Raw genomic sequence first — 26,766 nt, forward strand, 5'->3', positions numbered from 1 at the left:
CCAACCTGGTAATGGTTTCAAAACTCCAAGGTCCTTAAAGTCAGGATCTTAAAAATTGAGAAAAAGACAATTAGTCTTATTCTGCATTTATTACTTAAAATGATATTGAGTAATATACCACTAAATTATTCAGGAATCTGCCTAAAAAAAACGCATTAGGGGAAAATAAGTAGTTAAATAAAAACTGTGATAATGTTAATAATGAAAAGTTAATTTACAAAACATATTATTATTACTACAAGGTTCTTATCAATACAAAAGAAGCCATTTATAAAACCTTCCAATGCATTCCTTCATCTAATCATCAAATAAAAATCTTACTCATTATCTCTAAATCTATAATCAGAAAATAGATGTTTTTGTAAAATGTGTCCATAGGTAATTCAAGGTTTGGGTAAACTTCTATCTATTCTAGATACAATTATTGTCTTATTTCAAAGATTCTTTAAATTGTCAAAATGCAGTTTTCTATGGAAATATTGGAAACATTAGGTTAACACCTAAAATCTAGCGCTCCTCTCCCCTGGCAGACAGCACTATCCTGTTTTCATCAAATCTTCTTTCCTAACTTTTCATGCCATGCTAGCTTTCAAAGCATTCTTCAGTTTTCTACTGTGTCCACTCAACGCCCACTCTCTCCCTCTCAGTCTACCCCAGGTCCAGGTATCTGTCCTTCTCCCTTCACGTATGTACTTTGGGGGAAACTCAATTTATAGTGAGCTTCAAATGTTTCCTAACCGTTATAAACTAAAAATGGTGAACTTATTTCCATTTCCTGGAATTGACTTGAGCTAGGTGTGCAGCCAGTGACATATAAAGGGGAGTCTGTTGGAGGGCTTCTGAGAAAGTTTTTCCTAATAATCAATAAAGACAAGGCTTATACAGTTTTCTTGGCTCCTGTTGTGGTCATGTTTATACTGGACCCCACAGGGTCGTGTGTAGGGGCCAGCTCATGATGTTGACAGGTGCTAATGTGAGAAAATGGAACTTTTATGACGAGCAGGATACAAACATGAACTGAGAAGTCCTTGCGTATATCACTGGGGCAGTGTATTAACCTAGTCGGAGTTGCACTTCTCTTGGCTTTTTGCTTTTAGAAATAATACACGTCTTCATAGTCAGTTACATGAATTGGATTTTCTTTTATTTATGGGTGAAGGCATCAAAGGCCATGATTTATCTTGGAGAGGCATGGTATCAGATTTAAAAGATGATTGTGAAATTTAATTTCTTTCTACTACTATAGTATTAGCTATAAATTAACAATCTTATAAAGTTAGAAATATTTTGTGAGACACTGCTCAACAATGGGAAGGGTAGCGCTTTTTCTGGAGGGAATTAGTTCTGGACGTTAAGACTGTGTATGCATCTATGTCCGCGTGTATCCAAGCGTGCTGCTTCGTGTGTCTGTGTGCTCGGATGCACCAAGCCCACAACTACAGGCTGACTAGACTAGTGCACTTATCTTCATTGCAGCTTTTTTTATTTTTAAATTTTGTTAAACAGTAGTGCTCACTGATCTGTTGAAACCGAAAGGTCTGGATGAGCCATGCCACTGTTCAGTTCCATCAGCTGTGTAGAGTCACTTTGTTATAGGGCACGACTAGAATGTGGTGACGCATTTTGAATCAAGATATACATTCCTTTGCATAATTGTTTTGAAAACAATTATTTTACCTTTTTGGGAAAAAAGCAAGGACCAAGTACCTGTAGGCACTTTCTAGGAAAGAGGCACAAACAAGGACAACATAGCCAATTTGGATCAGGATACCCCCGAGTAGGGTTTTTTTCCCTTCCTCTAAATCAATAGATATTTGGTTATTCTTTCAAGAAATGTATATTTAATACCTACTGTGTACAAGAAAAGAACTACGTTTCGTATAGAATTACTCGGATTTGTTGCCATCATTAAGCAGTTTTATTGATATTGAAGAGACCCATCCATATTTTTCCTTATTTTTACATCAAGCTTGCCCACCTCAGTTATCAGGATTCCTTATTATTCATTATATCATTTTTACTACTTTGCATAATGCTTAATAATAGTCATTATTACTACTCACTATCTCCTTTTTGATTAGAATGTTTCAGCCTCGCATGACTGTTCCTGTGACTCTTGTGGAAATGTAGTTGGTATTCTATTTTCTAGTTTGAAGGCCAACATTTGTCATTTTTATAACTCATGCCAGACAAAGTTGAGAGAAACGCCAGTTCTGGGAATTGAAAATTTATTTTTGTCTTTGTATTAATGGTGAGAGCATTGATGGTTTAAACAAAAAAAAAAAAACTAGGAAAAATCGTTTTTGCAATTCCATTTGAATTAGCCACCAGTAATATCACAATCACAATTATGGATGGCCCATATGACCTCAAGAAACAAACAAAAAATAAACGACACAACACAATAATTTTTAAAAACAACCTTCATTGAATTTAAGAATATTAAGATGGATTTAGTGCCCCAGGTTGTTCGGGGCATGATACATAAATTATACATAAATACATACATAGTACATATACATAAATAAACATAAATTATTAGCAGAAGCACAATGAACTTGGACTTAGCAAATCGTCTTCTACTCTAGATCTCCCCAAATCTATTCTCCACTAAGCAACCTGAAGAAACTTTTAAAAATATAAATCAAACCATGACACTCTCCTGGCTTTCCACTGCCCTTAGAATAAAACTATGACTTTTTTTTTTTCCGGTACATGTGTATGGTGATGGGTTGTAATTAGTATTTTGGTGGTGAACATGATGTAATCTATGCAGAAATAGAAGTACAATGATGTACACCTGAAATTTTTACAATGTTATAAACCAATGTTACTGCAATAAGCAAAAAATTAAAAAACAAAACAAAACAAACAAACAAAAAACTATGACTTTTAATGCACTATAATGCCCTGCGTGTTTTCAGCCCTGACCACCTCTCCTCTCAGAACACACTGACCGTTTCTGTTTCTCCAATGCTCGAGGCTGTTCCCATCCTCTGCACTTTGAACTTACTCTTTTCTCTGTCTGCCATGTCTGCCTCCTAGGTCTTTGCATAGCTGGATCTTTCTCATTCTTCAGTTCTTGGCACAAATATTGTCTTCTCAGAAAGGCCTTCCTGGATGACCCTCTCCATCATAACATCGTCTCCCACTTTCTTTTCTTCTTTCATGGTTTTTTTAATCACAATTCACCATTATTTTGCTATTTGTTTATTCTTTTATTGCCCATACTCCCCCTAGACTATAATGCAGCACAATCTCTAAGAGACTTCATGTCTATTGCTCCTCTCTCTATCCGGGAGCTAGAACACTGCTTGGACATAGTAGGTGCACAATAAACGTTACCGAATTTAACATATTTCTCTGTATATAAAAAAATGTGCTTACTTTACACCAAGCTGATTTTCTTATGTTGTTGATGTGTTGATTATACCTACGCCTTTCCAAACCAGAGGCTTTCACAGTAAATATATCAAACTGGCTGCTATATTAGGGTTGCCTCCTGTTTGCCAAACCCAGATATTTTTCTTGCTGGGCAGACAGCTGACTGTGTTTCCCAGTTACCCCTGCAATTGTGGGTAGCAGCGGAACTGAGTTCTACCAAATGAAATGTGGACAAAATGGTTGAACTTTACTTGAGGGCTGGGCTAATAAAAACTTCTTGAAAAAATTCTCCACTCCATCGTCTCTCTTCTGTGTTCAACCTCAGAAGCCATACACTGAAGACGCAGAACTCTATTAGCTTCAATTCCTAAATGAGCACGTGTGGCACAGCCTCTGCCTTGATTCCGAGTAGACTCCAGGAGCAAGAAATAAACTTCAATTATGTGAAACTACTGAGGTTCTAGGATTTTTTATGTTATTACGACTATTATTCCCCTCACCCAGAGATGTTCAAGGTTCAAGGTATGGCCAGGGGCCCCTCAGGTCCACGAGATCCTTTCATGAGATCCAAAGCTCTAACGGCTTTCATAATACCATGAAAATGTTGTCTTTTTGTTTCCTCATTTTCTCAAGAATGTACGGCACAGTTTTCCAGATCCTACTTGGCATTTGATAACATCATCACTATTATGGTAAACACAGGGTTTGCTTGTGTTTTCAAGAATATTCTAAGGTAGTAGTCTTAGGGTATAAATGATCTTCATGTTCGGGATTAACCTAGTTTATTCTCAATGATTTTACTGGTTACCTCCTGGATATCTTCAATTTTCCCTGCTATAATCCTTGCAACCCCATTTTTGTCTAATACATTCTTATTTTGAAATCTCGAATTTTGTCTTGAGCTTCCGTGGAAGCACAACTAGAATTAAGTACATTTTCTGTATTTTTTTTTAAATTTTAAAACCTTACTAATTTTTAAAGTTTTATCTAAAAGTATAAGTATTATGAAATTTAATATTTCTCCTGAAATAAAAAAATATATATTTATAATATATTTTTCTTACTGTGAAGGAGGACATTTGTCAGAGACGAAGGAGACTAAAAGACACACTTTCTCCACCACAATTACACTGTATATGTCCGAAGTTGGAGAAAAGGATAAAACTGATATTTCAAAGGGGCATCTTACTTACAAAAAGGATAAATCCACTCCCAATAAAATGGGAAAGCTGTGCATAAGAAATTAAAATATGACAAAAGCTATCTTTCCTTCAGCTTTATAGACGTTAATAATTTGCCTTATAGTGATTTAGGCAGAACAATATGTTCTAGTAATTTTATTGTGACAGTTTGATTCCTACATTATTTTGAAACAAATAATTGTTTAAAAAGCATTGAATATTTTAAATGTAGATATAATTAGCTCTTTAAAAACTGAAAATTGTTTGTTACACTTTTCAAACTAAAAATGAAGTCACAAACAACTTACAAAGTAAGTTATTGTACTGCATTGGCTGGAGAAGCACACACAGAGCAGAGAAAGTAATAAAGCAATGCACAGCTGCCGTTGCTGACTGTCTACTGGATGGAAAGTCAGTAAAAAATCGAGACACTGCTGCTTTCCAACCAGACAGTAACTTGCTGATTGAAAATTTTAGCTTTAAACAAGAAGACATGTCTACAGAACTTTACTTTTGTCTGACAAATAAACAGATGTACAGACGTGGTGGAGCTTGCTTGGTTTGCTTGAATTCGTCTAGTGTCAGCATGGACCAATCGTTGGAGATCCTCTTTTATGTAAATACTTGGGAACAAACTCAAGTTGTACTGAAATATTCAAACTGTTGGATAATTTTTGAATCATACGACTTATACTGGAACATCTCTATTGACAGTTGCATTGATGGTGCCAAAGCAATAGTGACTAAAACTGCTTGTGCCTTAGCATGAATCAAGACAAGGGCACCAAACCTTAGCCATTAGTATTCATTGTATAATTCATCCCCATGCATTTGTGGGGTAAAAAACCATTTTACTTAAAAATCTCCTTGATGAAGCACTAAAATAATGTTGATGATGTGCTTGATGAAGCACCAATTTTTTTAAAATCTAAAATTTTGAGTACATGTCTTTTCTGTAGGATGAACATAGTGAATCTGTTGACTTTAAGGAAAACAACTGACAATATTTGCTGCCAATGATAAAATTAAAGCTTCAAGCAAAGGAAAATATATCCATCACTGTGTATTTCATAGCTTCTCAATACTTACAGAATTTTTAAGTGTGAATTGTTGATGATATGAACAAATATGATTTTTGATACTGAAAGATGAAATGTGTCAACATTTGGAAGATCTGCATAACAGTGATCCAATTACAGCCAAATAGTAAAGTATGATGTTAAACAATCATGTATGGGTAAAAGAGCCAAATGATGAGCAAAATACATTGATAATTGTTAATGTAACAGCATATGAAAAAATCACTGATATAGTTTCACATTCCCCATTGCAACTAACCTTTAAGAAACTACCACTTATTGAGGTTTGGGGTAGTATTTATCTGAAAAGGCTATGAAAATACTCTTCCCTTTTCCAACTCTGTAAGGCTGAATTTTCTTCATATGCTTCAACCATAAGAACACATTGCAACAGATCAGTGCAGAAGCAGATGTGAGAATCTAGTTATCTTCTAATAAGACAGACATTACATAGATTTGTGAAGCAATGTAATTCTCCTAATTATTATTTTAATATATATTAATACATATAGATACTAATCAATGTTTTTAAAATATGCTTTTTATGTAATATATAATTGGTTTATTACTGTAATTTTTGTATGAATTAATAAATAGCCATTTAAAATTTTATCAGTTTAAATGTCTAATATGATAAATATTGAATGATATTGCTATAGAAGCCAAAGCACTTTGAAGTCTTCAGTATTTTTTGAGGGAGGATGGGGTTTTGAGACCAAAATATTTTAGAATTTCTGCCCTAACCAACCCCATCTTTGTATCATGGGTAAATGCTATCCCAATAACACTCTAAGTTACAATTTATCAACTCAAGAGTGTGTAATGCGTTTATTTCATACTCCAAAGAAATTCCACAGTGCTAGCCATACTGTAGACGGGCTTGCAGTAAATTATTGTTTATTTGATTAGACTACGACTGAATCAAATCAGAGGCATCTTCATTTTATAAATGAACAAAATAGGGATTAAACAACTTTAGAAAAATGCAACTTGCTTTGACCTAAAACCTAGATAGCTTGATAGCTATCTCTGTACCTTAGAACAAATCACTAAATATTTCTGACCCTTATTTTCCTTATCTGAAATGAGGATGTTGTTGGTTTAGGCTTTTACGGCTCAAGTATGCCATTATACCACAGAATGCAGAGATACTCCTAGAACAGTAGTTTATGGGAAAATGTAATTGCTTGACCTGGCCACGTAACTGTATCTACAAAACCTTTTGATTACAGAAATCAACTCTGATACTTTGATATGCTTGCAATGCACAGCTCAACTACCTGACAAGCTAGTCTTAGAGAAAGTTAATCAAATTTTCCTCAAATTTCCACAATCTCACGCATCCTGAATTATTTCATGAGATCCATATAGTCTCCACTTTTCATCTCTACTTACTTTTGAAAGCCCTGTAATGTCTGTGGGCATATCTTTTTTAAATCTCTTGCATTAAAACTAACTACCCACTCAAGGCCACTTTCCTAGTCCCTTCCTTTGTTACCTGCTGCAGCCCAGCACAGTGTTGATGTCTTGCTTTCTACTCAAGGTTGGAAACCACTGCGTTTGTAGTTTTTGCAATCAGTTAACTGAATTTAAGAGGCTGTTTTAGAAATCATTTGCAAAAAAATCTTCACAGCACAGCACTAAAATAGCTTGCATCATCATATTATTTTCATAATTTGACTTATTTCACTCTTGTCTAGAAGCAACATTGCTCCAGTATAAAATTCATAGCACAATATTTTAAACCTCTTTTTAAGGTTTACTGTTATCTCTAAGTATGGAGTTGGCAGTTAAGCTTCACATCAAGTTTGCCTTCCTATGGGTCTTAATGTCAGCACAGAGCTTACATATCATGACTTCTTTTTTCTAGTTTAACATAAAATTTACTCATACATGAATTTTACAAATAAAACTCACAAGAATTTCAGTAAAGAAGTTTGCAAGCACTTTAAAATATTATTGATATTTGCATGGCTTATACAGATGTTTTGTTGCCTTATTTTATTTATTTAGCTAAAATATATGAAGGTTCCTTATAATGCTTATATTCATAGTTTTAAATAAACTGAGAAATCGTAACTCTTTCTTAAAAACATGAATGCACAGGGGCCGGCCCAGTGGTGTAGTGGTTAAGTTCATGCACTCCACATCGGCGGCCCAGGGAGTTCACAGGTTTGGATCCCAGGTGCAGACCTACGCACTGTTTATCAAGCCATGTTGTGGAAGGCATCTCTCATATAAAGTAGAGGAAGATGGACACGGATGTTAGCCCAGGGCCAATCTTCCTCAGCAAAACAGAGACAGTTTGGCAAAAGATGTTAGGTCAGGGCTAATCTACTTCACAAAAAAAAAAAAAATGAATTAACAGAAGCTGGATTTTGCTCGTGTTCACATTAAATAGGTTTTTACAATGTTTGTTTTTGATATATAGTCACAAGACAATAGTATTGTTTTATGGGGAAAATATGCATTTACTTTACAGGATAAAGAAAAAATTTGAGGGAAGGAGGGAAGAAGAAATGATCAGAAGACCAAAGGAATGATAAAGACAATAAAAAAAAAACTACATTGTGTAAAACTAGTGTTTGGTGTTTGCATATTTGAATTAGCTATTATAGAACATATTTTTTTTCTGCCCAGGGGAAACCAGGAAGTTCTTGATTGATTATTAGCAAACCACCCCTGCCCCCGCCCTTCTCTCGGAACTTCCTCCTTCTGTCATGCAGGAAGTACCACCTAAATCATATGAAACTAAAAGAAACAAGTCCATCTTCTGAGCCATCTTTTTCACTAGAACTGGTTTAATAGGGCATTTCTTGCTGGTACAATTGTGGTTCCGATGCTGTTAGTGAGTGTATGGCAGGTAGTGTGGGACTGGATCTGAGGTTTCATGCCAGAAGGGTGAGAGCAAGAAATGACTTTTCTTGAGAGCAATGTGAGAGTTGGGGAACAATTAATGTCATTGCTTTGGGACTAGGGCTAGCAAGTGTGGCCAATGGCTACAGAGGAGTGGAATGCTCCTGGCTCCGACGTGCCAAGAATTGAATGTGGGGCTGGCAACCAAAGTTATGTGTGTGCATGCATGTGTGTGTGGGGTGGTGGGCGGCATCATCCTCACATTAGCCTCTTTCATCCCACTTATGTCACTCTATTCTAAACAAATTACACCATTGAAATGAAAAAGTAAAACATTTTATAAGAAAAAGTTATGTTTTCTCAATTTTATTTAAAAATATAAGTGCAAGTATCGTGAGGAAGCCGTATAAGTCACAGCTAAATAAATATACCATGGACACAATAAAGCTGTACAAGCTGTGCAAATGTCGCTTCAAGACAAGATCTTTTGTGCTTCCAGTGAATTTGACGAGCCTTAGCCCCTTCTAAATAGAGCTGGAACTGCCTCTAATTGGAAACTCTGGGAGCATCCTCTGTTGGTGCCCTTGGCAAGGACGCTAGAGTCTTCATGCCAGGCAGTAGCAGTGCGCATGGGCAAGAGGAGCCACCATGGGACTGGAAAGGAAGAGCAAATGCAAAATGCCAAGTGCTGCCCTGCCAACAGATTGGATGGGAGCATGCACGAGGCACCTCTGGATAAATCCGGGAGAAGTCCATGGAATGATCTGAATAGGATTAATTTCTGCCAATCTGGACAAAGAGCTGAAGTTACCATATTCTGTCTTTAAAGTCAGTGTGTCCTTACTTTTAAGTCCCAACTCTCATCTCCTTTCCCCAAGGTAAGAATCTTTGCGTTTTAGCCACCCTCTGCTCTTCAAATCCGCAAAATCCAGCCACACGCTTTTTTATAAAAGCCAGGTGCATTGCGCAGAGATGTGGAAAGACTGAGATTAAAAGAACACAAAATGATATGCCAGTCAAGTCATGAAAAAGAAAGAAAACTTACGATATTATGTTAAATAAAACAGTCTTAAAAGCAAAACCAAAATATATAATCAAGAAGTAGGTCAAATATTAATTTTGTAAAGAAGAATTCACCAGAAAGATTTAATGCTGCTGGATCTGCATTATGTAAAAACAATTATTAACAGAACTCTACCTTCTAAGGCATCAATTGCATCTTTTTTAAATTATTAGGATAAAATTATCAACGGGCTTTGTACAAAGCAGAGACCTTGTCAACATCAACTACATAATGGATAGGATAAGTGCTATGTAAATATAAAGTATCCCATCCTTGCACAATTCATAATTTTAGCTCCTGGGTGATAAACGGATAAAAAAATACCTACGATATTATCTTAAAAATATGCCTAAAATATTACTGTTTCTCTAAAACCATTATTTACAAGTCAAATATCACTGTTGCAGCCTCACTGTCTATTCTGCATACTGCTCTTATTTCCACTAGACGGCATTTAACTTTGGGGTTAATGAGGAGTTCATCTAACTTCCTCAAATGTTTGAGATTCGCTGGAAAATTCCTGCAGAAAGTTCATAACATAGTTATTACTGCATATTTAAAAATATCCAAATAATGCTAGATACCTGGTAAATGTCCAGATATCCAATTTTCCCTTACTATATAAAAACATATACTAGATACAAAAGCCCTTTTATGTGGATTTAGCTCAAAAAATTATACCCAAATTTTAGATAATGGTAAAATTGAGATAATCTAAATATGTATGAAGCCATTTAAAAAAGCATCATGGAGGCCGGCCCGGTGGTGCAAGCAGTTAAGTGCTCGAGGTCCACTGCAGCGGCCAGGGGTTCGCCCATTCGCATCCCGGGCGTGCACCAACGCACTGCTTGTAGAGCCATGCTGTGGCGGCGTCCCATATAAAGTAGAGGAAGTTGGGCACGGATGTTAACTCAGGGCCAATCTTCCTCACACACACACACACAAAAAGCATTGTGTCTATTGTTACCACTGGCAATTTCAGAGGTCTTCTCCTAGATGTTTACAACTATCTGAGAACTGCAAAGATCCTCACTTGTTTGTATTCTCTACTAGCAAGTAACCTTGGCTCATTTTAAGTATAGGGGAATTAATTATAAAAAAAATCGGAATCCTTCCATCTCCATTTGTCACATTTCTTTTCATCCCCCAGTACTCATTTCTCCAATATTGCAGTGTTCAGAAGGTTTGAATGGGTGTCCGCAACCAGTGTTTTTGATGAATTTTCCACTTAAGAATACAAGTGATCAGATTCACGTACCTATTTTTGACCCACATGTTAGGAGAGTTAGACTAGAACTCCTTAAACCCCTCTGCCTCTGAGAAATAATTATATCTCAAAAGCGTAACCTCCACCTTGGGGTCCCGGGGAGAATTATAGATGCTGGGGCTCCACACAGAGCTGGACTGTCAGGGTCCACTGGCCCCCGAATCTATCATCTCCTAAGGATTGTAAGACTCATATACATTCCCAGCCTGTCAAATACAACTTGAAGTGTTCATTGAAATGTAAGTCTTAGAATTTTTAATAGCACTATAATGACATTTCTTTCCATTGCAATTTAAAAATATTTGTGTAATTCTGAAAATGGTATTGCATTATAATAACCTTGAAATGGTTCACTTGCCCTCGGACTGCAATTTAAGATCCAGCCATTTATTGAGACACTTGCTAAATCTGGACTCCCTTTGCTCATTTTTCTTTCATGCAAGTAGAAGACCACCCAAATCTATTTCATTAAGAGGTGTGAAAATAATCTGAGGTTTCCCCAAAGTAATAGCCTAACGCAACATAAATCAATATCATAATTTTTAGGTTGAAAGGAGAGAATTAGGTCTCTCTTGTTTAGTCAGAGAGTATGATCGATGGGATCCCAGCAATTTTATCCGCTTAGACTTTTTTGTGTGTGTGTGAGGAAGATCAGCCCTGAGCTAACATCCGTGCTAATCCTCCTCTTTTTGCTGAGGAAGACCGGCTCTGAGCTAACATCTATTACCAATCCTCCTCGTTTTTTTTTTTCCCTAAAGCCCAAGTAGATAGTTGTATGTCATAGTTGCACATCCTTCTAGTTGCTGTATGTGGAACGCGGCCTCAGCATGGCGGGAGAAGTGGTGCATCGGTGCGTGCCCGAGATTCAAACCTGGGCCGCCAGTAGCGGAGCACACGCACTTAACTGCTAAAGGCATGGGGCCGGCCCAGATTTTTCGTTTTTGTCAGTCATTAGCCTTCTCCAGATTCGCTGTGCTGAAAACTTTAAAGACAAAATTAATCTGACTCCTTCATACTTTCCTTTCATCAGAAAGATACCAAGGGATTTCAATTATTTGAAACATATTATATTCAACTAAAAAATTTAAATGTAATATATTCAGTTATAAAATCTCTCACTACCAACTCCCTTTCCAGTCTCCCCTGGTCTTCTTAGTCCCAGCCTTCGTCACATCGGGGCATCAGAATCCTAACAGTGTCTTTGCCTTAGTCTCTCATTCCTCCAGCGCTCTACGTATAATTTTTGAGCTAAATTGACATAAAAGGCAGAAATATACCCTCACATATACGGTCAAGTGATTTTTGACAAGAGTGTCAAGACTTTCGACGGCGAAAGGACAGTCTTTTCAACAAATGGTGCTGGGCAAACTGTATATCCCCAAGTAAAATAATGAACTTGAATCCTTACCTAACATCATATACAAAATGGATCAAATACCTAAGTGTAAGACTTAAAACTATAAAACTCTTGGAAGGAAACATAGGTCAAAAACTTCACGACATTGGCTTTGGCAATGACTTCTTGGATATGACACTAAAGGCACAGGTGACAAAAGAAAAAATAGACAAATTGAATTCAATGAAACAAAAAAATTTATGCATTAAAAGATAATATCAACAGAGTAAAGAAACTTACAGAATGGGAGAAAATATTTACAAATCATATATCTGATAAGGGATTACTATCCAGAATATATAGAGAACAACAATAAACCAAAGTACACAATTCAAAAATGAACAAAAGACTCAAATACACACTTCTCCAAAGAAGATATACAAATGGCCAATAAGCACATGAAAAGATGCTTAATATCACTGACCATTAGAGAAATGCAAATCAAAACTACATTGAAATACTACCTCATACCCAATAGGGTGGCTACTATCCAGAAAAGAGAAGATAACAAATGGCGTTGAGGATATGAAGAAATTGGAACCCTTGTGCATTGTTGGTGGGAATGTAAAATGGTACAGCCACTATGGAAAACAGTATGACAGTTCCTCAAACAACTAACAATAGAATTAACATATGATCCAGCAATTCCACTTCTAGGTTTATATCCAAAAGAACTGAAAGCAGGGTCTTGAAGAGATTTGCACACTCCTGTTTATAACAACACTACTCACAACAGCTAAAACATGGAAGCAACCCAAGTGTCCATCAACAAACGAATGGATAAGCAAAATGTGGTAATACCTATAGTGGAATATTATTCAGCCTTATAAAGGAAGGAAATTCTTCAATAGGCTATAACATGGATGAAGCTTGAGGACTAAGTGAAATAAGCCAGTCACAAAATGACAAATACTGTATGACTCCACTTATATGAGATACTTAAAGTGATCAAAATCATAGAGACAGAGAGTAGAATGGTGGTTACCAGGGGCTGGGGGAAAATAGAAATGGGGAGTTATGGTTTAATGGGTATAGAATCCCAATTTTACAACATGAAAAGCGCTATAGAGATGGATGGTGGTGATGGTTGCACAACATTATGAATGTATTTCATACCATGTATTTAAAAATGGTTAATATGGTAAATTTTATGTTATGTGTATTTTACTACAATAAAAAAATTGAAAAAAATTAGATAAAAAAGTATACTCCTGGGGCCAGCCCAGTGGCGCAAGCTGTTAAGTGCGCGTGCTCCGCTGCGGTGGCCCAGGGTTCGCCAGTTCGGATCCCGGGCACGCAAGGATGCACTGCTTGGCAAGCCATGCTGTGGCGGCGTCCCATATAAAGTGGAGGAAGATGGGCACAGATGTTAGCCCAGGGCCGGTCTTCCTCAGCAAAAAAAAAAAAAAAACGAGGAGGATTGGCAGATGTTAGCACAGGGCTGATCTCCTCACCAAAAAAAAAAAAAAAAGTATACTCCCCAGACAGGCTTCCAGGGCTGACGTTTGACTCCAGGTCTTCCAGCTGCAGCCTGCGACACACTGGGCAAGCCCCTGACACTTCCATGGCAACATTTCTTCATCTTGAAACGGGACTAATGAGTACACTTCTCTCACAGAATTGTTTTGGAACTAAATGAATTAATAGTTGTAGAAAAGAATTTAGAACAAGGCCCAATAATGTTTATAAAATGGAAAATATATTTATACAGGTGATAAATTAGCTAACATACGTATTGTGTGTGTATTTGTGTGTGTGTGTGCATGCTAGATAATGCCAAAATGCATGAAATAATTACGTATAAACTTGACAACATCCTTGGGAATAAGCCTACTTCAGTCCCCATTTGCACACAAGGAATCTGAGAATTAGCAAGATCAACTGAGTTACCAAAGTCATAGAGCATAAAGGAGAATCCATTTCAGTCAAAATGACTCCCAAGCCCAAGTTCTCCATATCACCCACATATGATCAAGATTTATGCACATATAGACTTCAGAAATTATGCTGTGCTTGAGAAGTAGAATATAACTTAGCAATTTATTCTGAATTCTAAGTAACAGTAAGTCCTCCAAATAACATCTCTTTTCTTAAGGTTCTCAAAATTTTAAGAACATTATTTTATAAAATCCTCGCACATTTAAAGATAGGCTGAAAAGTTCATTGAATTGATTTAATCTCTACTGCTTTTTAAAAGATGGACAGAATGAATATGAAGGTATATATATATATATATATGTATATACATATACATATTTTATCTACATATATGTATACATATATATGTATATACATATGCATATTTTATCTACATATATGTATATATATAATAAAATTTGGACTATAATTTTTCTAGCCCTATTAATTTATTATAAAATTAAATTTAAATACAAAAGAAAGTATCTAGTATTACAGGCCTTAATTTGTTATATAAAAATAAAACAAATTCTGCTATTAATAATATCAAATATAATAAATAAGCATTTTCTTGGCATTTACTAAAGAGAAATTTAGATTTGATAAAGATGACAGAAATGAATATAAAATGAATTCAAATTATTCCATATGAAACAAACTGAGGGAGCATGAATATAAAATTTTCCCTGAAATTAGCAGTGTAGTGTACACCTTCAGGTCAAATTGTCCACAATGAGTTAATCTGAAGAAAACGGCTACTGCTCTAATTAATCCCCCTGTTGGTATAACCTGTGTGGCCTTAGCCACAGGAAAACTTGAATGTAGAGGTGGCCCAGCAGGTGAGGAGAATGAAGTGAGAGTGGGCAGAGCTAGGTCTAGGGATCCACTCAATGCACGGCTGTCACCCAAGGGGAACAACACCAGGGGATGTGAATTAAGCAGAGACTGATCATGCTGAGAAGCCCTGGAATTCGCAGTCCACAATACCATGTATCACCAGGAACGCCCCTGAGCAAGACACCCTCCTCTGGTGTTCACACCCACAGCTAAGCCACTGCTTGCAATTTGGTTACCACACCACAGGAACAAGTCAAAGGAACTAGGAAAAAAATTCAAAGAAAGTACAAAAAGAAAAAGAATTAAATGTGGGAAGGTTTCTTTATGTAGATATACCAAAAAGGATAATCGAGTTTGAGAAAAGTGATGAGGATGAGGAGATGCCCTGTCAAAGTTAATGGCAAAATGAATAACACAAAGATGATACATACGTTCTTGTTTGACAATTATCAGGATACAAGAACTGGAGCACTGTCCCAGGAAAAATATGCGGCGGGGATATAGCTGGTGAAATTACCATTGTTTAATAACAAGAAATTCAAGAAGTGTGTAGAAAAAACCGTGAAAATATACTCATATTAGATTCATAGGCAAATCTATCCTGTTAGTTTATAATCCACCTTATTCTCCATTCCATAAAAAAGGTGTTTGAGGTTCCTGTGAAAGGAAACAGGAAACTGGACTAGATATATCATCACCCCCAACTGAATATAAGTATCTTCCAATTCAAATCTTCCACCCAAAGAAAACACTGTAATGTATATAAAAGTTGATTTCGTATATTCAAATGTGTTGAATTCAACACCCAGACAATCTACCCTACACTACTTTTCCTCCACATATTACCACTGCATATCCTTTGAAATTAAAAATCTTAATTTTGTCTTGCCATTGTCATGTTCATTTGCCATGTGTGTTTGTGTATGTGTGTCTATGTGCCTGTGTTTCCAGATGTGAGGAAAAACATATTAGGAACTTCAGTTTCCAAGCGCTTCCTAGAATTTGTAACTTCCAAAAATAACATCTTATCTGAAGACATAAGCTAAAGTAAGAAAAAGCTGTCTCCCCCCCTAATGAAGACATTTGGAGGGAGAGCTACTTTTTTCAATGGGAAAATCAAAACAGAAATTCAAGTAGTTCAACTTTCTAACTGACATTTTGAGGCAAAAAAGAGGAAAATTATAATATACATGGAAAGTAAAGAGTTACCTTTTTTAATACATAAAGCATTAGCATTATATGTGTTACCAATAAACAAATGCAATAGAATAATAAGCATTTATTATTGCTTATTATTTTATTATACCACCTTTTATACTGAAAGGTGGTATAAATTGATAAAAACCTAGAATATTGCATATCCTCATGTGGAATCTATTCAACAAAATCAATAATGTAATTCATTACCATTTTTTGTATCTTAAATTAGCAATTGAAAAAATGAATACAACGATAAGAGATAGGGAAATGGACTATTACATAAGGTGGGAGAAGTAACAATTTGGTGGAAGTATCAATTGATATTTACTCTCTGCAAAGCAACTGGCAACAAAGATGTAAAAATGTGTATAACCTTTGTTCCACCAATTCAATTTCTGAGGATTTATCTTAAGGCAATGAACTAAAAACTTGGACAAGTTGTTTATGTAGTATTTTTATAATAATCGTTTTTAGGACCTCACAAGTTATGTGGCAGAAGACAAAGTCTAGGGCCCATCCAAGGTTGGCAAGCTGATGAGGGACCCACGCTCCGTAAGCTAGAACTGGCCAATACACCACCATTTATGTCAGATGAACGGAAGGATGCCCAGCTCATTCTAACTCCCACCCCACCCCCAGAGGGGGGAAATAGAGCAGAGAAAAGGAATATGCCTTGCAGCTGATCAGAGTGAGGGATAAAAATATGCACGAGAAGTTTTAACAAAAACTTGTTATTCTGGTAGAAATGCAGCCCAAATACAAATTACTTGAATTATCCAAATACTTTAAATCATGCATTTAATTTACAAGGGAAATGGATGGGTAGGTCACCCAGACTGAAGCAAATACAGCTGCTTTCTGTAGGAATATAGCTAATTATAGGTACCAAACAATATTCACAAATAATTTTCCAAAGAAAATGAGCTTTTTATAGTAAAAAGTTAACAACATGAACACAAGACCTGAGTGAGAAAGTGTGCAAAGATAGCATAAATAGACCTTCAAAGACTCCGGATAATGGAACTACAATACATATATTGTGAAATAACTATATATATCATATCTAAAGAAATGAGAAACAAGATTGAAAATACCTGCAGGGAATAGCTAACTATCAAAAAGAACCCAATATTTTTGAAAAATAACCAAATAGATTTAGAAATGAAAATCACAATAACTGAAATTAAAAACCCAATGGACAGATTTAACAGGAGATTAGAATTAATACATTGAAAGATATCAAAAGAAATTCTCCACTGTGTAGCACAGAGAGAAAAAGAGTGAGAAAACATAAGAGAAATTAAAAGATAGGACACAGTGAGAGATGCTAATCATACCAGATTTCCAGAAAGCGATAAGAAAATGGAGGGCATGCAATTTTTCAAGAGATCATGATTCAGAGTTTTCAAAACTGTTGAGAGAAGAAAAATATTTAAAACATCCAGAGGGAAAGAAAAGCAATTTCCTTAAAAGAGTGAATTAGATTGATACTTGAGTTCAATGGAATCCAGAAGACATTGGGATGATGTATTCAGCATGCTGAAAGTGCTAACCTGAGTCACACTCTGCAAAAAGATATTATCAACACACATAACTTTCAAATCACTAACATCCAGAATATCTACAGACTGACGCTGTGTGAGAGACAATGCAATGTAAAATGGGCAGAAGTCCAGAACAGGTAATTCACACAAGAAGAAATCCAAGTGTCCAGGAAACATCATACAGGCTATTTAATCTTATATATAATCAACAAAAGTCAAATTAAAACAATGTGATCTCATTACACAGCCAAGAGACTGGGACAAAAATCTGAAATTGATAACATTGAGTTCTGTGGGGGTGTGGGACAATGAGAAAGCTTCATCCACTGCTGGTGGTAGTGGACACTGCTACGACTCTATTTAAAAAGAATTTAATTCTCTGCTTTTGGACTGGATAGGGATTGGAAGCCAGAAGACTGTTGAGAAAACTGTCGACGGTGGCTGGGAGAACAGTCAGGAAAATCTTACTGGATATAGCACAGGTAGGTGTGTTATTTAGTGGTGGAAAGTCAGGCAACACATTGCTTGGGTAACATAGAAGATAGGATATACACTCAATGAACTTGGGGATTTTACTGTGACTTTCAGGCAAAATGTTGAAAGTACCGGTTGCTCTTGGGTGCTATGGTAAGGTACAGATAGAGCTCAACCTAAGAAGAATTTTTAGTCAGAATCAAGGGGAAACTTCCAACTCAGGAGTTTTTATTTTTTTATTTTTTGGTTTATTTCCTACTTCTCTAGCCTGAAAATTATTGTAAAAGTAGAATAAAATCTGGGGGCAAAAATCAAATCCAGAGTGTTGACAGTGAACTCTGGCTTTTGGGGGAAGGTCAGACCAACTGTAAGACTCTTGGTTAAAGCTGTAGAAAGACGTAAAGATGCACCTCAGATAAGTTCTCAGGTCAACAATAGGCTCGAAGAATCTTAGGGGCATTGTCCCAAAGCATACTGGAACACGCCTAATGTAGTAGATCATGTTGTGCTACACAATAAACCACAAAGTTTTGATGACTCTTATACCAGGTTTGATTCAAAGACACAGCGATAATTTAAAGTGAAAAGAATCCCCTGAGGTGCCAACTCCCTACAGTCAGGAAGAAGGCTGAGAAAGCTACTTATCCAAAAACATGTGCCATTTTGAGGGGGAAGGAGGGATGACTCAAGAGCAGAGCCTAGAATCCAGATGGCAGACCCAGCAGCAGTGGACAACCACTCCGGGCAGCAGAAAGGGCTCGAAAAAGGAAAATTCCCTGCTGCCAGTCACAGGAAATGGCAACTTATTTCAGACTGGATTTTAGAATGACCATTGATGGTCATTACAATGAGCCTCCTATTTTTCCTCTTTCTAATGGATGTGAGCATTATGGTTATCCTATCCCTGTCTTGCGGTCACACGTTGGGTGGGTAAGGGCAGATAACTTGCCCTTGTAGTTCACAGGTCTTGCCATCCAGGGACACACACTCGAAAAGTTGCCCCAATGGGGTGCTGCCATGCAGTCCCATCTGCGCATGGACCCAATATAGATGACAGGATACTGGACTTCAAGCTGTGACATAATGGGATGACACTTTCAAGCATCTTGGAAGGGGGTGAGCACCTGTAGCTTGTGAGAGGTATATGGATTGTTATACCATCCATATACCAAGGGCACTCTGAGGTAGCCAGTCTTCAAGGATGCTCTCCAGTAGCATGTCCTCCTCTCCCTTTAGGGGGATGATAGTTCCCCATCAAGAGGTAGAGGTTGAATCTCTACCTGAGTTGGTCCCACAACTGCTTTAACCGATGGAAAGGAGTGTCATGTTGGGTTTCTGAGGCAGACATTAAGGCATCTGGCCGTGTCTGCTTCCTTCCTTTTGGAACACTCATTCTTGGTATGCTCCCTCATAGAGAGCCCAGCAAACATACCAAGAGGAAATTCAGTTGTCTACGGGGAGAAGCCATGTGGAAGAGAACCAGGTCTCCCTAGCCAATGGCCCCTGCTGAATTCCTGGCTTGTGGCCATCTCCAGCTGCCTACCATGGAGGTGAGGGCATTGGACAATCTCAGCGCTCATCATCACATGAAGCAGAATCAACCAGTGAACCAACAAAAACATGAGAAATATGTATTGTTATTGTTTTAATCCACTAAATTTTAGGTAGTTTTTTTTTTTTACCCAACAAATATTGATACAAATAACAAAAGATTGTTGATATTCACAAACCTATATACAGAGAATGAAATACCGTGTAATAAGTAGCCTTTAAGAAGGCCCTCAATGTTCCTCACTTTCCAGTGTTGGTGCCCTTGTGTAATTGCTTCCACTGGAGTGTGAGCTAGACCTAGTGACTCACTTCTAACAAATTGTGACTCACTTCCAGCAATAGTGATGGAATGTTACTTCTAAGATATCTTACAGAGATGGTGACTTCCATCTTATTCTCTCTTTCTCTGTCTCTTCCTGTCTCCCTCTCTCTCTTTTTCATTTGCTCTAAGGAAAGTCAGTTCTCATACTGTGAACTACCCAATAGAGAAATCCACACGGCAAGAATCCAACAGCCGGTCTCAGACCAATGGCCAGTGAGGACTGAGCCACTGTAAAGCCATGTGAGTGAGCTAGTGCATCTTCATCCAGCTGAGCCTTGAGATGACTACAGTTATCTTGCACACTGAGCTATCAATCATTTTTTTTTTCTTAACATCAGTCTTTGGTTGACATACAGTATGAAAATCCAGCTCTTATACTTCTTGATTTTTAGTAGTTGTTATTAACCAAAAAATACCATACAATGATGAAAAACAAAACTAAAAGGATTCCTACATATTTAGTAGTAATTGTTTGGAAATTAGCAGGAAAAACTACATAAAATGAATTTGACCATGCCATCTATTCACTTTTAGAAGACTCCTAAAGTCAATAAAATTTTCAAGGGGAAATATAAAATTCACTCATGGACTTGCCTCTTACAATTTCAGGATATTAAGGAAAATATTGACAATATCATGTACAATGGATTCTCCCTCTGGCAGTATGCTTTTCCATATTTAAGAAACACTATTAAGGCACAAAGAGCAGTCTGGGATATTTTGCCATGGAATGTTCAGATATTTAGGCCACAAAAGCCTGGTGGAAAGATTGTAGAAGCTTCTCATGTACTCCTTCCTCAAAATAAAAATACAGTTTCATTTTCAGAACAAAATATTCATTTCCATTTTAAGCCTATTCTTTAGAAAACAAGATTTTATTCGGCCTAGTATTTTCATATTTTAAAATTAAACATGTGACATTTTTTATCCTAGAGGATCATTGCTCATTGAGATGTTATGGTTGACTTAATGATAAACAAAATTATATTAAAATAGTATTGTTTATACTACAATATTTCTTTGGGAAAAATTTATACCATAAAATAGTATGCTAATTTTAACTTTATAAAAAGATTTTCTTGTTTATCTGTTGGTCAAATAAAGCAAACAAGAAATATATTCCTTTGAAACTCCCTTGATAGTTATGGCAATTTTATTATATGTAGAGTTTTCCAATAGTAACAACACAGAAAATTAAAAATTAGCTAAAAATATAAAAATGGAAGTGTAGTTATGGATGTATATATATATTCTATTCCTAAAACATACACATACCTCTATAATTAATTCTATTTTTCCACTGATTTAGATGAAAATGTTTTTGCATAAACTCCATAGAGTTGTCTTTTCTTTCTTTTATTTATTTTTTTATCTGCCATTGACCTTAAATCTATGGTGAATCTAAATCATTGCTCCCTTTTCTCCATCCCTCCTTCTCATCTTCCTTCTTCTGACTTTCTCCTTTTCTTTGTTTCTCAACTTTCTACCTTGACAATTATTCTGGAGAGCTTGGACATAAGGCCACAGCAGTCATGTGGCAGTCATGTCCGTGTAGCAGGGATAAGAGATGAAAACGGTGACACAGATCATTCCAATGATATATATATATATATACATACAGCAATCTTTATTTTATTTATATATTTGATATCACTTGCCGAAAATGATGAGCCTCTAAAGAGCTGTATAATTGCTGAAATTCTGAGAACTGTTTAACCCTTTACAATAAAGTAATGCCATGATTTCAAAAATATTTGACTTCACTATAGGATTTATTTGAAAATAAAATATTTTCATAATATTCCTAAGTTTTGTCCTCATAATAAAGCCTTTAATTAATCTTAAGAATGCCAACATTAAAATATGCAACAAAATCTGGATTTAAAGAAAACTAACTTGAAATATTTAAAACATTAAAACTCTTAATATAACTGCAATTTAACTCCTTAATTTGCATGCTTAAAATTCCTTTCCTTAAACATTGAAATTTCTTATTGTCATAAAAATTTACACATAGTGAGACATACAGCAAAAATAAAATATTAATCATAAAAAGTAACGTTAAATGTAGAGAAATTTCTTAATGAAATATACTGAAAGTAAAAAAATGTACTTTTTTAATTACATAAAATTAATTTTGAATTATAGTTGATATGAAAAAGACTTTAATTTCATATAATTTTACTATTAAATTTAAATATTACATCAAGTCCTAGTTTCTCTTAGCTCATTCTATCTAATGAAACTATTCTCCAGAAACACAATTTCAAAGTTTATTTTGTTGGTGAGAGATACATGCAATAAAAACTCAAACATGTGGGTGGCACTTCTGGCAACAGAAAGATTTGAAGGTTTCTGACTTTGCTTTTGTATTAGAAAGAAGTGAGTAATGTGTTTTACATTAAAGCTACATAAGTGGAAAAACTCAAATTTATGAGCTACTCTAAAAAAATTTAGAGAGGTCTTTTGACACATGGATAATTCATTAAGGCTCCTTAAACTTATATATAGACAATGAGAGAATGATAGATGATTTTTGCTTTTCATGTTTCGGGAAATATCAACAATCAATGTATTATTAAATTTTATAAGTGCCTATTTCTAAAGTTTCAACTCATTACAGTGTACCTAAATGTGGAGAGATTAAACAAGGAGATTAACATGTTGGAACCCATACAGATTTGAAAGCAAAATCAATTACAGAAGATGCAGCCTGCCTTCTCCTTTGCCACCTTTATCGAACTACACAATAGAACTCTGTCCCTCTACCCCTGGCCATTCCCTCTCCTACTAGTACTGCTGTTTGTTCATCAGACATCTGATCTCCCTGCAGCTTTGAAAACATGTAGGATGGCGTGATGGTTAATTTTATGTGTGAACTTGACTGGGCCATGGGGTGCCCAGACACTTGGCCAACATTGTTCTGAGTGTGTCTGTGAGGGTGTTTCTTGATGAGATTAATCTCTGAATAGCACAAAAAGGGAACTAGAGTAAGGAGGAAGTCCTCCTGCCCGTCCGTCTGAGCTGAGACATCAGTCTTTTCCTGCCTTTGGATTTGACTTGAAAAATTGGCTCTTCTTGGGTCTTGAACCCGCCCACTTTCAGACTGTAGCTACACAATTGACTGTCCTGGTTCTCAGGCCTTTGGATACAGACTGGAAATAAACCATCAGCTCTCCTGGATCTCCAGCTTGCTGACTGTAGATCTTTGGACTTCTCAGCCTCCATAATCATGTGAGCCAATTCCTTACAATAAATCTCATATATATGTACATATAATTGATTTTGTTTCTCTGGAGAACTCTGACTAATACAGATGGCACAAAGCCCATTCGTGATCTGCCCCTGCATCTCTCTCCTGCCCATCTCTTGCTTTGGAAACAGCTCTAAATCCCCTTTAGCTTCCCAACCCTAAAACAGTTGGCTCTGGCTGATACACTACATGTTGTCACTTCCTTAGCCTCCTATTTTTTGTCTCCTGGAGCTGAGCCTTCTTTGTCCTTTAAGTCCTCCTCTTATATAAACAAATAAAAGTGTGGGAATCATCCCAGAAGAATCATACAATATTTAGTGAGTCCCTATGACATGGCAGGCCCCGTGGAGAAACTTTAACCTTGATGATCTCGTTAGTCCTCAAAGCAATACCTATCTCCTAGGGTTGTTATCATCCCAATTTTTAAAGGTGAAGAAAGTAAGATTTTCAGTGACTGAGACAATTGGTGAAGGTCATCGAGCGAACAAGTGGCAAAGCTGGAATTTGAATCCAGGTAATCTTATCCTAGAGCCCATCTTCCTAACTGTTACATTGTTAAAGTGTCCTAAGATTTAATATGAAGGAGTTGTAATGGAAAAGGCGTGAAGCATTAATAAGACAAGTCGCTCACATTCACTGCTCATGACATGCTGGACCTCCCCTGCTGGCTTCCTGTTAGTCTTCTAAATTGTCCCCAGGACAGTGGGAGGTGGCATTGAGGAGCAGAGCAGGTAACACTTCACTCCCTGCTCTGAGTGAAGGGGCTGAGTTCTGAGGGCTGAGGGGCATTCCGCAGTCACCCCTGTTCCCAGAGTTGCTGGGACTAGACCCAGTGAGGGAAGATTCTGTGAGAAGAGAGCAGCAGAGGTCTTGTACTCATCCTTGACTTGTCCTCATAGTCAGAGGGGTGTTTGTGTGTGACCCACGGACAGAAGGGACGGCAGAAGTCATCTGGGAGCTTGACTGGGGCTCCAGTGTCGGGAGGCTGGAGCGGGCAGGGAGAGGTGGCACCAGAGGGCTAGCTGGTCACTAGGCGGGGAGGTGGACCTGGCAAGGGAGCCTGACTCCCATGGGCTCAGGATGCCAGGAAGCTACAGACTGTCCAATGCGCCATGTGGGAGAGTGGGCACTGGGCACAACCCACGCCCCGGGTCAGACTGCAAGGACAACATCCGCAATGTCGTGACACAGATGACAAAGAAAATGGGGTCAGGGACACTGCCCCCCTTGCATCACCTTGCAGGACTTGGGGAAGTGGAGCAGAGAGAAGGACCCGTTTGCAAAGGGGGCATCAAAAGAACTGAGTTGAATCTTGAATATGACTTTAAAAAAAAAAAGAAAATTCACTGGATAAGACTAAGTTGTCTACTTCCAAGCAAAACCACGAGCCCAGAGTCAAGAAAATAATTTTAGTTATGAAACAGTGACATTGTTCTATCCCTGAGCTTCGTGCACCTTGCAACTGTAAAATAGACGATAATTGTGCTACTGTTATCAAAATAGCGTAAATTGTCGTAGGAATAAAAGCTGAAGACAACTGGTAGCAAACTCTGTTCTGTAAGCTTTTTTATAAATTATTAAATTTGTGTATATAATCACATTTCTAGAAAAACAAGAACAATGACGGCAGCAGTAGCAATAAATTCTCCAAGTTCCCTCCCTTCCAAAAAAAAAGATATTCAAAAAAATTTATTATCCACTAATAAGTTTTATTGGAACACATCCATGTCCACTCATTTATGCCCTGTCTGAGGGTGCTTTCCTGCCGCAACGGCAGAGCTAAGTAAATGCCACGGAGATGGTGTGGCCCCCAAATATTTACCATCTGGCTGTTTACCGAAGAGAAGCTTGGCAATGGAAGGACTCTGATTGAAAAGAAGAACTGGTGGATGGTTGTGTGGAGGAGTGACTTTGTCTGAGTATATTTTTAAAACATCAATCTGGCTGTTATGTGGAAAATATTCGGTTGGAAACAAGGGCTTGACTTTATTATGTGATTTTATGTGTGTATTATAGCGTTTTGTTCTACAGTAATAATGCTTACTCATCCAAGACTCCTGATGGATTAGATATGCACTCTGAGAGAAGGTAGAGTTGTTTTGGTTTGTTTTAATCTCAGTAAATATCACTCCCAGAATTCCTAACGTTTAGTGGGAGCTCATGAAATAATTCTTAAAGAACTAACGCACTCAAATCATGTTCTGGGACTTGGCTGAAGGTAACTTTATTTCTAATTATATTTCCATGGCATTCTGCTATTAATATGTTTCTCTTCTCATAAATTTTTGTGAACCTCAATCTTAGAATTATGATCTCAAATTGAATTTATAATTATGTGGCTCTATACACTTGGGTCAGATGAATTAGCTGTCCCTTTTGAACAACAGAAAATGTTCTGGGAAATGCTCATTAACTACGGAGGACATCAGTATATGTGAATAGTTCTCAAATATTTATTTCATTTCTTGAGACTGGAAAAGAAACTTAAATTACCATAAAAGAGACTTGGGATTAAATATAAAACTACATCTTGATTTTAGAATAATAGAACAAGAGAAGTTGTCAAATGTTCCTGTGGGAGTTCTAATAAAGAAAGAAATCTCCAGCCATGGACTCATAAGCCAACCATTACAGACAGGAAAAGAGATCAGAATAGATAGTTTTCTTTTAGTTAATGCCTCTCTATCTTTGTATATTCCTTATTTTTCAATCTTCCTGGATATGTGTATGTATATTTTAATTTGGGGTGTGTTTCTTATAAGTATTATGTTGCTAGATATTTTTCCTTAATCTAATCCACTTCTCACAGTTTTCTAATTGATGAATTTACTCTGTTTATATTTATATTGATTAGTAACATATCTGGGTTTATTTTTACCATCACATTTTGTGTTTTCTTCACCTTGCTTTTTCTTCACATTTCTTTTTTCCTGCCTTCCATTTGATTTATAAGATTTCTGTATTCCCTTCTAATTCTTTGGTGGCTTGGAAACTATAGTCTCTAGTTCTAGATATCTGGTGGTTGTTCTCAAACTTGTAAATTATCTTTTTAACATAATGTTCCAATATTTGTAAAGGTTCAGTAGTGGGTTTGCAGAATTTTATAAGTATTGCCTATATTTTTTCTTGATATTTAATATATTCAGAGTAAAACAGTTATTTGAAAATGACTCAGAGGACTTCCGTTTCTTGTCACATGAATTGACTGGAGTTCTGAGGAGCACCACACACAAGCACACATATGCACACACACACAGATGTGCACACACATGCACATGTCCACACGATTCCCCAACAATAGTCCCTTGACAGTCACAGTGATGGAGGCCTTGCTGGTCTCACTAGCCACAAGATGACTCTCAGGCCAAAACAATCCCATAACCCTGAGCTGAGTCCCCGCTGTGCTGGTGGAGCCTGGGCTGGAGTGTCCTGCAGTAGCTGG

General features: G+C 36.8%; 1 protein-coding gene across 2 annotated transcripts in view; it reads right to left on the reverse strand.

Moving 5' to 3' along the window:
* Positions 1-26,766, reverse strand: part of NETO1 (neuropilin and tolloid like 1) — a 106,517-nt gene that overhangs the window by 39,977 nt on the left and 39,774 nt on the right. For both annotated transcript variants that reach the window (XM_058556616.1, XM_058556614.1), the window contains exon 5: positions 6-47. In XM_058556616.1, the coding sequence (XP_058412599.1) occupies positions 6-47 (42 nt within the window). The remainder of the gene's footprint in view (positions 1-5; positions 48-26,766) is intronic.

This window comes from Diceros bicornis, chromosome 16 (genome assembly GCF_020826845.1).
Source record: "Diceros bicornis minor isolate mBicDic1 chromosome 16, mDicBic1.mat.cur, whole genome shotgun sequence".
NCBI classification, from domain to species: domain Eukaryota; kingdom Metazoa; phylum Chordata; class Mammalia; order Perissodactyla; family Rhinocerotidae; genus Diceros; species Diceros bicornis.